This window comes from Notechis scutatus, chromosome 4, assembly GCF_049901735.1.
Source record: "Notechis scutatus isolate UNSWTSFEM ecotype Mainland chromosome 4, rNotScu1.2, whole genome shotgun sequence".
Lineage (NCBI taxonomy): Eukaryota > Metazoa > Chordata > Lepidosauria > Squamata > Elapidae > Notechis > Notechis scutatus.
The window spans coordinates 66155021-66168776 of NC_142012.1; the positions used below are offsets into that span (position 1 = coordinate 66155021).

Here is a 13756-nt window from a genome sequence, read left to right on the forward strand (position 1 = left end):
TTTGGTCCAGCCAACGTAGAGCCTGCACTTTCATTTTTTGTTTGTTTGTTTTTGAACTGCCAAAGTACAGAAAAATCATCAACAAAGATGATTTGTTGTTGGCCAAACCAACAACATTTTCACACACAATCAGATTCTGTTAGCAGGCACTGCAGCTGCTGGTGCTACATTGTGCCTGTCAGATTGCCCTTCAGTTTGACCCATTATCCATGATAATGAAACCATGTTGGCTAAGCTGCTGTGTTTATTAGTGGTACGGATGTCTAAAGTGAATGCAATTTAAATCGAGCATCCTGCTACTAGCAGCAAACATTTGTTCCCTGAGTAACTTATACAGTTAGATCATTGCCTGACTGATAAGGATGGTGGTGCTAGAACATGGTAGCAATAACATCTGAAGAGACCCAAAATGTGATGGAGTAAAACCAGCACTGTGCTATGGCAATGAAAGCCCAACCTATTTGTAGATGTGACATTGCACATATGCCCAAAGAGATGGACTCTGCAGAATGGCTTTGTAAGCTATTTTGTAACCTATACTTATAAGCTATTTTGCAATCTTGCATCCCTCACCATGAAGAAGGATTGGTTGTTCAAAGCCATCATCTGCATCACAGCTGACTTCAACCCTCCACCTACAACCAGCCCTTGAAAGCTGCTTTACGTACATGAAAGGATCTACATGGTTTGAAGTGATTGGAGTGTGTTTGTGTGTTCTGATTCATGAAAATAAGCAGTCTTCTGGAATCTTGGGCTTACCGCCACCACCAGTAGCAATGATGGCCTTAGATTCATAAAGGAATCTGAGGACACAGATAAACTTCCAAGTGCTTCAACGACCCTCTAAAAGGATGCAGATTACCAGCTGTCTGCAAGGAATATAAATCCTTCCATTTCCCACTATCCTGTTAGAGCTGAATAAACTTCTTGGATGAGAAGCGAAACATCTTCAAAAGTCTAGTTGCCTCCTGAAAAAAAACCTTTGGGTCAATACCTTGGTTGTTTATGGAAGGAACTAGGTTGACTCAACAAAAAGTTTAAAAGTCATCATAATGCCAGCTGACTGCACAATTCTGACTGCAGGTCCTATGTCATCTTTATGATCAGCTTCATGAGCAGATAATTAAATATATGAACGAATTTAAGAAGCAGCACAAGCATCTATAGTAAGTTTTAGCACAGTCATAGCAATTCCCTGTCTTCATTTCTTTTTTTTTTTCCAATAAATTTTTTTTTTTTACATTTTAAAAACATCTCTTTCAGTGAACAATGTGGTTCCAGGTTTCAATACTTCACACTTCAATACAAACATGACTTTAATATATATTTTCCTTTCATATTCAATACTATATCATATCATTATTTCCATTTTCCCATAAATTTACTCCAATATTCTTATTTTCTTTACAATTGTTACATTTTCAATTTATGTCTTAACTTAATTCCTTTTTTTCTTTTTCTTTAAATATTATCTTATTTTATAGTCTAACATTCTTTTTTAATTCTAAATTCAGTATACCTTTATGCTTATATCTGTCACATTTGCAATTTTATCCCATACTTTTATTTCATTATTCAGTAAGTTTCATCTTAAATCTAATACTTTTAAAAGTTTCCCCCTTTAATTACCAATTAGAGTGTTCCACCTAATTGTTCCGTCTTATACATCCCTCAATATATTCTCCTTTAATTCATACTCGAAAATTTATCATAATATAGTCACTTTATAATTATCACATTCTGGTTTAATAACAGTAATCTACACACACACACACACACACACACACACACACACTATTTATTTATTTAAAAAGAGCTAGATTCTGCGTGGTTTTCTTTCCCTCCGTTAAGTTCTAAATCATTATTTCAAATATATTAATCTATTCAGTTAATTATAGAAACTGACATTGGTCTTTTCATTAAAATCTCCATAATTCATTTTAACTATTCTTTGTTTGTATCATTTTCTTATAATTTTCAATTTCTACATTTATTTCAATTATATCTATCTACAAATTAATAATCCTTAAAGAAGAAACCAATTAAAAAGTATCAGTCCCATTAGTTTTTAAAAACAATCTTCTTACATATTACAATACATTACCTTGCAGAATCCCTTTTCTTTAATCTTTACCCATTATCTCTATGTCTTCTAACTAAACAAAATTCTTTTCATTTTTGTTTGGTTTCCATATCTTCTGTAATTCCCTTTTTTTGCTGTTTCCTTTTTCTTTGTTTGGTTTTCCAAATGTTTCCCTTTTTAATTATCCTCAAGCCTCCAAGTTTTAATTTCCATTCTTTTTTCCCTTTGTTTTAATGTTTGTTGTTCTACTTGTTCATTATAGCTGGCTTCTTCTTTATTCAGCTCCTCCCTTTCTGGCACTCCTTGTTGTTCTTTGTTCTCCAGAATTGCCATTTCTATTAGTTGTAAGGCAATACAGAATGATTCATTTCTTTCATGTAACATTTCCTTTATGTTTATTAGTTCCATTTTTAATTCCAAGAAAAGTTCTGCCATTTTTATACACTTCTTTTGGATTTTCTTTATCCTTTTCTTTAATATTTAAGTCCAAGCCAATTGTCCAGTAGTTTAATTCAACCAGCGTCTTTAATTTTATTGCCAACAATCAGTTTCAATTCCTCTTGGGCTTTTTCCAAAATCATCAAATAATTCAATATCCATAAGTTTAAATTTGTGCCAAAGTCACCAAACAGTTCCAAGATAATTTCTTCATGCTTCTTTCTTTTATCTTAGTATTCTGTATTTTCACTTTTCAGGGTTTCAATGTTAATGTAACAAAGTCTTTCTTATTTTGTATCAATTTCCAAGTTTAAAAGAACCAGATACTTTTAAAGACTCAGTAAAATTTTCCCTTTATCATTAGGTGGTGCTCTCCGTTATGTCCAAGTTCCACCCTTTCTTTTCACTTTCTTTTCCAATTTGTAGCTTTTAAATTTCAATAAATCCAATTATCAATTTTTTCTTTTCCCCTTTTTGACACCTTCCAAGTTCAGCCCTTAATTGTGCCTATCTGGTGCCAAAAACATATATTTATCCAATTTAAACAAAATTATCTTCTATTTTCTGAGGTCCTCCTCAATTTAGCTTTTTCAAAGTTCAGAGCCACTTTCCTTTATATCCAATTTTTCTTTTCACTTTCTCTGGTTGCCGCTATTATGACCTTTCTTAAAATCCCTGTATGGTTTAATTCTGGGGTGCCTTATTGTCCATATGTTATATCTGGTTTGCCTGGTCTCCACACTGCCCACTTCTTCACCGCTCCAGCACAATCTTAATGTCCCGGATAGTCTTCTGTCTTCAGGCTAGCAATTTCTGACCACTGCTACAGCCCGTCTTTGGAGGGAGTATACCTAGCCAAGGAGGGGAGATGCGGCTCCCCTCAACCTGATAGATGGTCTCCCTCTTCTTTACCACACCTTCAGGGTGGTTCTGGCCTTGTTCGGAGCCGTCCAACAGGGAGAGCACAGATCGAAGCCATGCACAATCACAGACTTCGATCCGTCCATGATGAAATACCACCGGAAGTCCCTGCCTTCATTTCTAAGCCTCTCATCAACAGCTGCCAGATTGTCAGTGCTCTATTACTATACTCCAGCCCCTAAGTAATTCTGCCCAGCCTAAGTATTAGCTGCTGTACTAGTTGATGCAAAAACATTGAAAAGTTAACTTAAAGAGAAAACTCGGGATTCAAGTCACATGTATTTTAATAACACTTAAAATAACGTCATTGAAAACTATTGCAGATGTGTTTAATAGTCAAAAGAAGATTCATTAAACTTGTTTTATTCTGAGCGTAGAACACTCAAAATTGTTCTTACTTGAACCATTTGGCACCATCTTTCTTCCATCATGTCGTAGATAAAATTTTGAGCCAGCCCTTTATTTGGAATTAGATCAGATTCCACACTGGTTAAATTCAGTAAAGCAAACCTATGTTATACTCTCCAATCTTGTCTTACAGCCAAATATTAAACTGGTTAATAACTGTCTTCCTATTGTTCATATTTTAAAATTACCTAACAACCATTTGCCAGATCTGGTCAAATCTCTGGCCAAATTCAGAGATGTGACTTCTGCTTACAATAGAAGAAAGACATGTACTGACAGAGCTAGAGAAATTTCCTAAGAATAGTTATAATTGCTATTGGATTTTTTTTTCTGAATCCCATTATAATTTCAAAAGTCAATTGTCATATTTCAGAAAACTGAAATACATTTTGTTCTTTCAGTCCTTTGGAACTTGACTAATTAAAATTTTAAGTTAAAATAATTCAGCTGCTTGATGTTTTACTTTAGAGAAGTGTAATATTGCATAAGCTATTTTTAATGACTGGCTTATATTTTTATAACATTTCTGAACTATAGTTCTTTTATTATATAGCAGTACAAGACGGGTACTATGGAGGCCATGAAAAGAATGTAAAAACAGATAAAGATAAAAATTAAAGAGGAATTCTCAGTAACCAATGCAGATGATCTGTTTGCTAATTTTAATTGCTAGCAGGCTAAATATAATGATAATAAATAGTTCCTTATCTGAGAGGATAAAATCAACAAAAAACCCTTTCATTACAATCTGTAATATGTGTCAATAAAGGAAGGATGAACGTTTATTGAATGACACTGGTAAACAAAAAGTCTAAAAAGTTATTTATGCATGATGGTCAATAGCGTTCATGTTACATTAACAGGTTTTTGTACAAATGAGGACTTTGATAAATTTCTTTTTAAGACTTTCAGAGGTGAAACATCAAGTCTGCCCTCTGAGAAAGACTTTGCTGTACAGGGGAGATTAAAGTAATCAAGTATCTTCCCAGTTCCCAGCTGAACAACTTGTGAAAATTCTTAAAATAGTTTGGAATATCTGCTTCAAAGATCCTATCTTTTGGCTGAGTGCTTTCCAAAATGATCAATTGTTCAAGTGGTAACTTTTGCCAAAATTGCACGTTGCCATGAAGATTTAAATTGATGCCTCAAATCTATCAGTGTAGATAGAAAACATAGCATTTGAAATAATAGGTAAGTGTTAGTAGCCATGCTCTCACCTTCATTTTTATTTCACTTCTTTCCTTCTGAACATCACATTGGGTACACATCTAGAGACCTGTAAAGACTTCACAAAAACTTTTTGTATGGCTTCAAGTGATTTATAGTAAGGGATTGATTCAACAGTGTCATATAACGTTTTGGATTTTTCTGTAAAACATTTTGGTTGCTTGTATGCATTCCCTACCATTTGTATGAAAATAATTTATAAAACTTGCGGTACTCCTTTTGTCCTTGTGAAGTAACATGATCAATGTGCATCTTCTAGACACCTGTAAATTGAAGCAATACCCCCAATACCTAAAATCTTTACTCTGTTTTTCCTACCTTCAAGGGTCCATTTGAATATTTTGCATTGGTATATAAGTAAAACACCAGGGTAGTTTTCTGCTGCTTAATTATCAGTAGGTTTTCTTTGTAGAAATGAGTGAAAGCAGTGAGTGTTCACCTTACCTGGCCGGATTGAGGCAGCCTGATTTAAGAAGGCTAGAAAAAAAAAAAACTAAGGAAGTAGACAGGCCTCTATAGTTTTCCTGGCATCATTAAATCATTATCTTGCTTTCTCTTCAAAATGAAGGCATGCCTAACTGAAATTTAATAGAACACGCTGTATCAAATCGTGACTTTTTCAAATCATGACCCATATCTTTTGCTAAGTCTTTCATTTGTATTGAGGAAAGTAAGATAATGTATGTATATTTATAAAAGTAAGAGTTACCTCCTTAAAAGTAAGGATCCCTGTAAATGTTACCCTGCTAGTTGTTGTTGACTATAGGGGCCAGTGCTTATCTCTGTTTCAAGGCAATTGAGTCAGCATTGTGTTACATCATGGAGCACTGTTACCTTCCCACTGAAATGGTACCTATTTATCTATTTGCATTTGCATGCTTTTGAACTGCTAGGTTAGCGGTAGCAGGGCGAGGATGGGAGTTTACCCAATGTGGAGCTCAATTCTTGAACCTGGGCTGCTGGTTAGAGAGAGAGGGAGGGAGGAGGGAGACAATATGTGTGTGCATCTGTCTGTCTGTCTGTCTGTCTGTATTCCCAGTCTTCCAGTCTCTACCCTGATGCTTTAACCAGTACACAAAACTCTCACTCTTAAGGCAAATAAGATTTTTATTTTTTTATCTTTATTTTTGTTAACCTATCACCAATTGACAGATACTGGAATGCCAAGATATTCTAATTAAATAGTTGGGCCCACTCTGAATTCCATCCTTAACCCCATCATTCTTTTATTAGTCCAGATACAACAACAGTAAAGTGATATCTTGTGTCCAAAAGATAGAACAGATATTGACGTTGCTATAGATGACAATCATATTTCATACCAGAGAAGGATTACCTAAACATATTTTATATCAGAACATAACATTTTAAAGATTAGATAGGATAATTCTTCATCAAAGTCACTGGTAATTTTGTGTGGTGACAGCATGTAAAGATGGGCCATTGTACTAATCCTATATTGTTAAGTACAAATCATCTTAATATTTTAATCAGTTGGTACACATTTCACAAATGCAACATTATTTAAAATCCTTAAATTCTTGTATAATGTATGGTATCTAATTTGGAATACTAATATCTTCTATTTTAACAAATATTCAATCTTTCTATTTTCTTACTAGAAGATTAGGATAAGAGTTGATATCAGCTTCTTGGATAAAGATTTGTCATATTCACCTAATTCATTAAATAATTCAAATAATTGTTGCTTGAAAGGAAAAGGAATGCGTTTGTTCAATTTAGATTAAATCTTTTACAATGACAAGATGATGAGGGGCAAGATGATCATATATCAGAGATCAGTTTCCTGAAATCTCTTCATCACAGGATAAAGAGGAATTATTTACCATATATAGATAGTCCTTAACTTACACCCTTTGTTTAATGACCGTTCAAACTTCCTCTTACCACCATTGCAGCATCCCCATGGTCATGTGATCAAAATTCAGGGCTTAGCAACTGGTTCAAATTGATGATGGTTGCAGTATCTTTGGGTCATTCAGTCACATTTTGTGACCTTCTGACAAGCAAAGTCAATTCATTTAACAACCATGTTGCTAACTTAACAACTGCAGTGATTCACTTAACAGCTGTGGCAAGAAAAGGTCATAAAATGGGACAAAACTCATTAACTGTCTCACTTGGCAATGGAAAATTTGGGCTCTTGTGGTCGTAAGTACAGGACTACCTATGTTGTGGGAAGGAATTGCTATTTATGAAGTTAGCCATATTCTCTCTTTACATAAAAAATGAATATGTATACATCTACACTAGAATGAAAATTTCATAAGCAAAAAACTGCTATTTCTTTCTGTGTTTCATATGTTATGATCAGAATTCAAGCAATCTATTGCCTGACAAAAGCATACATTAATGGATTTTAATGTATAATAACAGAATTACTCAATCCATATATTTTAACCCTAAATTTACTAGTATCCCCCCAAAATTGCTCCTTTTTTTCCAGGTGGAAACTTTCAAATCTCGCCCACTTACCATGTACCATTTTGTTTGTCTAGATACAAGCATATTTAATTCTGGATTTGGATCAGTATGACATTAGTTTTGGACTAGACTAATGGACAAAAATAAACTTTTGAATATTAAATTCAAACATCTTGGTTTCCTTCATGATGATAGTATTGTAAAAAACTGTTTCTTCTAGGGTAATATAATTAGTTTTATGCTCTGTTTATTTCCATTGTTTCAATGGAGAATACTTTCCAAGATTAATGTACAGTGTTATAATATATATAGCATTATAATAAATATTTGAAATGCTGACATTTACAATAAATGCTAACATGTCCCTGTCAGTATTTGTGAATATCCTAAACAAAAGAATATGAATATGATGAATATGATTATATATGAAAATGCCAGCATTCTCTAGTGTTATGTCCAGAAACGTTGAATAGTAGTGGAATACTAGAATTCATTATACTTCATTCTGGTTTGCTGTTTTAACATGTTGTGTTCCACATTTCAATATCAAAAACCTCAAACTAGACTTCTAGCAGTTTGTTGTTAATTCAGTTAATCACACAGATTGAAATAATACCAACAAAAATATAAACATCAGTAACAGAGAAATAAGCCAATGTCCTGCAATTAAATGAATGCAAAGACTAAAGAAGACACTTAGAACCCAAATAGTACTATTAAAGAGCGTTGTTAAGTAGCAATAGTAGCAATATAAAGAAGTTCCACTAGATTTTCCAAAGTGTTAACTTTCTGAAAGTATAGAGCAATTCTAGCAATAAGGAATATTCATTCATTAACATAAATTAATTTTGGGAATGATAGATAGATAGACAGAAAATGAACAAAGTGAAAAAGGCTTCATTGACTATACCCAATTCCTGCTGAATCCTATTGATCATAATTCCAGAAGCAGATGCTGCTGCCTGTGGGAGATTTTAGAGTAATGGGTAGGATGTGCTTAAACACTAAAACGTACAATTCAGTGAAACATCCACCTCTTCATCCTCCCAGCAGCATTCCTACATGTGGATAAGTCAAATGCCTTGATCTGTTATATACGTTTCTAGAATTCCTTACTTGGCGGGTAGTGTAAATATCTGAGTAAAAAGACTGAATAGTGTAAAGTACAGAAATGTACTTAGGAGTAATGAATTGAGGCCAGGCAGACATGGGCTATTGAGGGGAGTGAAGTCAGCTCTGTTCCCTTTGCAGAGCAACCATTTACTACATGGAGAGAATGAAGCTTATGTGCATCCAAGGGCTATTTCATTGAGCTCCAATTCAGAACTTATCATGGTTTTGAGAAATGGTTTTCTGAAATAATCATGGTTTTGGAAAGTGAGCTAGATGGGAGAAAGTCTCAAAGTCCTTTGCATTTTGTTAGCCTGACTCCCATGTGGCGGAGCAAGAGGAGAATTCATAGTTCCAAATCTTTTAAGACTTATAAAATATATGCTAAAAGATGATAAGTAAAGTAAAAACGTGTGTGTGTAATGATACACAACATGTTTTAATGTCTATGTTTATAGAAAGTTGTTGGAAAAATTCTGTATTGTATGTTTCCATATGTTGGTATATTGCTATCATAGGTGGGGATACCAGCTTTACTATTGAGTAACATGTGGGAATGGAAAATAATAAATATTGAAAAATATTATTATAAGTAATGTGTAATCTCTAGAGAACTTATGATCTTTTGTATATCGGCAAAATAGAGAAAGAACCTCCTTGGCAGTGCTACTCTAAGATTGCTGTCTCTGCATCTCTTTGATAGTGCAGGATCAACTTACAAAACTAATATGGTGGTCAGATGCAAATTGAAAGTGGGTTGTTCTTTTTGAAAAATATGTTAGAGGGTATGTTGTAATGACGAGGCAGTCGAGTTGTTTGATCATGAACAACTGAATCATGATGATCTTTATTGGAGTCTAGTCTTGCATTTATACACATTTTTAGTTATCCTCCATCATTGGTTAACTTTGGTTACTGCTTAACTTTCGTTACTGTTTAGCACAGTAATTAATACAATTAATTATCTCTAGTTAAAGTCTAACATATGTTTACTTCCTCTCTCTAATCCTCCTTTAGATTAGTGACTTTGTTTGCCTGAGTTGTATTTGCTTGGAAACATTCTTTATCTGAGGTTTGCCATCTGAGATTGGAACATTCCTGCAATTACAACTCTACAAGGGTATATAATTTTACATAACCTTATATATTCATATATGTAGTTACTTTCAACTCCTAGTGTAGATAGATGATAGATAGATAGATAGATAGATGATAGATATATAGATATATAGATATATAGATAGATAGATAGATAGATAGATGATAGATAGATAGATAGATAGATAGATAGATAGATAGATAGATAGGCAGGCAGGCAGGCAGGCAGGCAGGCAGGCAGGCAGGCAATAGATAGACAGAGAACCCTGAGTAATAAAGTAGCTTAAGTATAATAGCTGAATTTTCACTTTTTATTTTAAATTGAACTTTAATTTACAAGTGGAAATAATAAAATTAGAATATAATTTAAGACATCTGATCTCTTTTAAAACATATATTGATGAAAACATTGGCTATACTTGAACAAGATTCTCTCATACCCCATTTTCATGCCTACTGCTAATAGAAGTGTTCATTCTTTTTCCTTTCATTTGCTATGAATACATTGAGAAATGTTAAGAGCTGAGAAAAGCAGAAATGACATTAATCTGAAAAGACTTCCAATTTTTATGACTACAATTTTAATACTGTTGAAATAAGTGTTAGAATATGAACATTATTTTGATAGTGTTGTATTTTAAACATATGTGCACATACGTATTCTGAAATTGAGAAGAGAATAGAAAATCCTTTAAAATTAGAAACACAATCTTAGTAAAAATTTTAGTAATCTTAAAATAGCAAATGCAATTGTTTCCTAGTTTCTTACAGTATATTATATAATTTGTCCCACTATTGAGTTATCAGAAATACAGTTTCTTTGGGAAAAAAAGGTAATAAACTATTTCTGTGCTATAACCTTATTTGAACATTTATACAGGTTAATAAGTTTTCGGATTCTGCTTTTCATCAGATTTCTAGAAAAGCCAGTGGACTTTCTGTTACCTTTTCAAATGTGGCTTTAGCAGTGGCCTCTTTCCAGTTATTTTCCCAAGACAACAAAGGTCTTTCCATTCTGATTCATTCCAGTGTCCGTATGAGTAGAATGCCATCAGATATCAACTTCTCTTTGTCAAACCATGAATATGTATTTTGTCAATGAACTCATTCAAGTTACCTAAGTCTTATTTGGTAATGATCCAGTGACATTTTTCCAGTCCTAGCTGAAAGTAAACTTGTTGAACTTTATTTAATAATAAATATATGTAAAACTCCCTTTTTATAATCAGATAATCCCTTAATTCGGAGTAGAGTTGGGGCAATGAGCTGAGCATTTACTTGACTTTTTCTTCAGCATAGGAAATATTTAATATCTGTAAATTAATTACAATTTGGACTCTTCAAGCAAAAAAATTCTAGAAACTATAAAACCTACAGTTAAATTCAGTTCTAAATTTGATAATTTGTTAGTTAGTCTTTGAATTCAGGAGTTGTTCAATAATGCTACCCTGCATGGCATTCACTTAACTACTACATAGAAGGATCAAAGCAATAATCTTCTGTTAAAATAAATATAGTGGGAATTAATGACAGACATCGAAAAATGAAGTGTGTTTTCAGGGAGTTATTATATTCTGACATGCACTATAATTTTATAAGCATCTAGGCAATGAATTAGAGATGTGACTGTAGTTCAGGGGCTTTTCCAAAGATAGCATTTGTTCAAAATTTGGAAAATAGTTGTCCTGGTCTTCACAGACCACAAAGGAGGCCTAGATCAGAGGTGGTATTCAGCAGGTTCTGACCAGTTCTGGAGAACCGGTAGCAGAAATTTTGAGTGGTTTGGAGAACCGGCACATACCACCTCTAACTCGCCCCGCCCCCATCTATTCTCTGCCTCCTGAGTCCGAGCTGATCAGCTGGTTCTTCTTTTGTTGTCCTATACAGGAGAACAGAGCTGGAAAGCAGGTTAGTGGGGTGTGGAGGGAATGGGATTTTCCAGTCACCTTCCCCCAGGTGTGGGGAAGAAATTGGGATTTTGCAGTAATCTTCCCCTGGACTGGGGTGGGAATGGAGATTTTACAGTATTCTTCCCCTCCAATGCTCACCAAACCATGCCACAGAACCGGTAGTAAAAATTTTTGAATCCCACCACTGGCCTAGATGCATCTATGAAAGGAAGGAATCCTCTTTCTTCCCAAGGAAGAAATATAGTAGCAATTAGTGATTGTCTATTGTCTGTTTTACCCAGCTGTGTATGTATTGTATTGTTGTGTATTTTCTGAATATTGCTTATATTCAGCAATATTCCTTATTGCTATGAAAGTTTTTAAGAACCACAGACTACAACAGAATCATATTGTCGTATAATTCCATTTTATTAAAAAAAACAATCTTGGGTAGATTTCACATTTTTATTTGTAATACAATTAGAACTGTGTCTGACAAAAACCGTTTATCATGTTATCATGTTGCCACACTTAGCAGCTGGAAAAGATTATAGAGCTTGATGAAACAGCTGCTTTTTCTTCATGACACTTAGAGTCCCATTTTTGGCAGTGTACCATAGACACTGTCCCACCAGATAGAACAGAGCAGAAAATGAACTCCACAGGAAACTATAACTTATAATGCATTAGGAATTAGGAAGTCATAGGACTAATTTCTGAATATTACCTCGTAGTTCTGGACTCCATTTGCCTAGGCAATGGAGCGTACATATAATTATCAAAGTCATCTTTTTTACTCTCTACAAGATCTTAGCATTAAATCGCAGACCCCCAAATTTTATATGGCTTAACTAAACTGCTGGGTTTGAACTCAGCAAAACCTTTTATCAGACACATGCAAAAATAGGCTACGTTATTTCTTTTGTTGCAAACTAATATAAAGTCATATCAAAATGTTGGTTGCCCTGTTATCATGAGGTTGTAGTTCCTTATTATCTACCGTAAGTGCTGTTGCTTCATGGCCTTGAAACTGAGCAGATATTAATATAAATTGGCTGTCAACGTATCTCTCACAGGCCATGATGGTTTGTTTCCAAGCATATGCAAAAATGTATATCTGAAGCTATATAATTTATAATATAAATATATGAAAAATATGTTATAATGTAATGACAGGCCATACAGAAATGTTGCACGTATTTGAAACAAATAGTAATCTTAGATTCAGATTCAGTTACCTGGAAGTAAGTTCTTTTCTTTCTGAAAATAAATGTAAAATTATGCTTTCAAATAAGATAATGGGACTATAAGAGAGTTTATTTCTAGCAAATGCAGATTAGATTTCACTAAGTGGTTTCCTTTACTTAGATTGGTGACACGATTTAATCTGACATTTTCAATCAGCGGAAATATAAGTGCATTATTGCAATGTTGCATGCACAGTTTTTTGCCTGAGTATTTTGTCCCCTGGGTGTATTTCAACTACCTTTAAAATAATGTAACTTCTATAAATAAGTAGCTTCCATTTTTGAACTCTAGAAATTATAAAGGAAGTTGCTGTATCATTTATTGGGGGGCTCGTTTCTGAACTGAACTGCTTATGACTGAATTTAATTCTGCTCTGTCTTGAAAACAGCTAATTATTTGTGCACAGTTGAAATATATGTAATTGCATGCCCAGACACATATTTGCAAGAAAATAAAGATACCATTGTTTCAGGGATTGTAAATTATTTTCAGAATTTCAGAATTTGAAAAGGGATAAGTGGAAGGAGAAAATGTTGGGCTGGTGCCAAGCGATAGCTCGTAATCCTCTCAGATTCCCAAACAGCACAAGAACGCCTGAAGTCACAGGTGATGCTTCACATATCTCTGCCTTGGTGAGTGGATGTTCTATTTCATGATGATGGCATTGTACAAAAAATCCCTGAATTGAAAATTCCTAGTGCCATCCCTTTTGTCCAAGCAATAGTCTTATAGCTTGTTCAGTATCTGAATCTACTTTTACTTTATATTTTCCTTTGTGTTTTGTTCTGCAAGCAGGTACATGTTCAGATTTCTAACATTGCAATTTTTTGTTCATTTATTTTTGGTTTGCTTGTCTTTTATGTCATGGCTGTTAAAGTAATTTTTTGTG

General features: G+C 33.9%; 1 protein-coding gene across 4 annotated transcripts in view; it reads left to right on the forward strand.

The window, feature by feature from the left end:
• Positions 1 to 13756, forward strand: part of MARCHF1 (membrane associated ring-CH-type finger 1) — a 161433-nt gene that overhangs the window by 24251 nt on the left and 123426 nt on the right. For 2 of the 4 annotated variants that reach the window (XM_087963653.1, XM_026675820.2), the window contains exon 2: positions 13360 to 13499. The exons of the other annotated variants lie outside the window; for them this stretch is intronic. In XM_087963653.1, the coding sequence (XP_087819779.1) occupies positions 13398 to 13499 (102 nt within the window). In that variant the 5' untranslated portion in view covers positions 13360 to 13397. The remainder of the gene's footprint in view (positions 1 to 13359; positions 13500 to 13756) is intronic. 4 annotated transcript variants of the gene reach the window in all.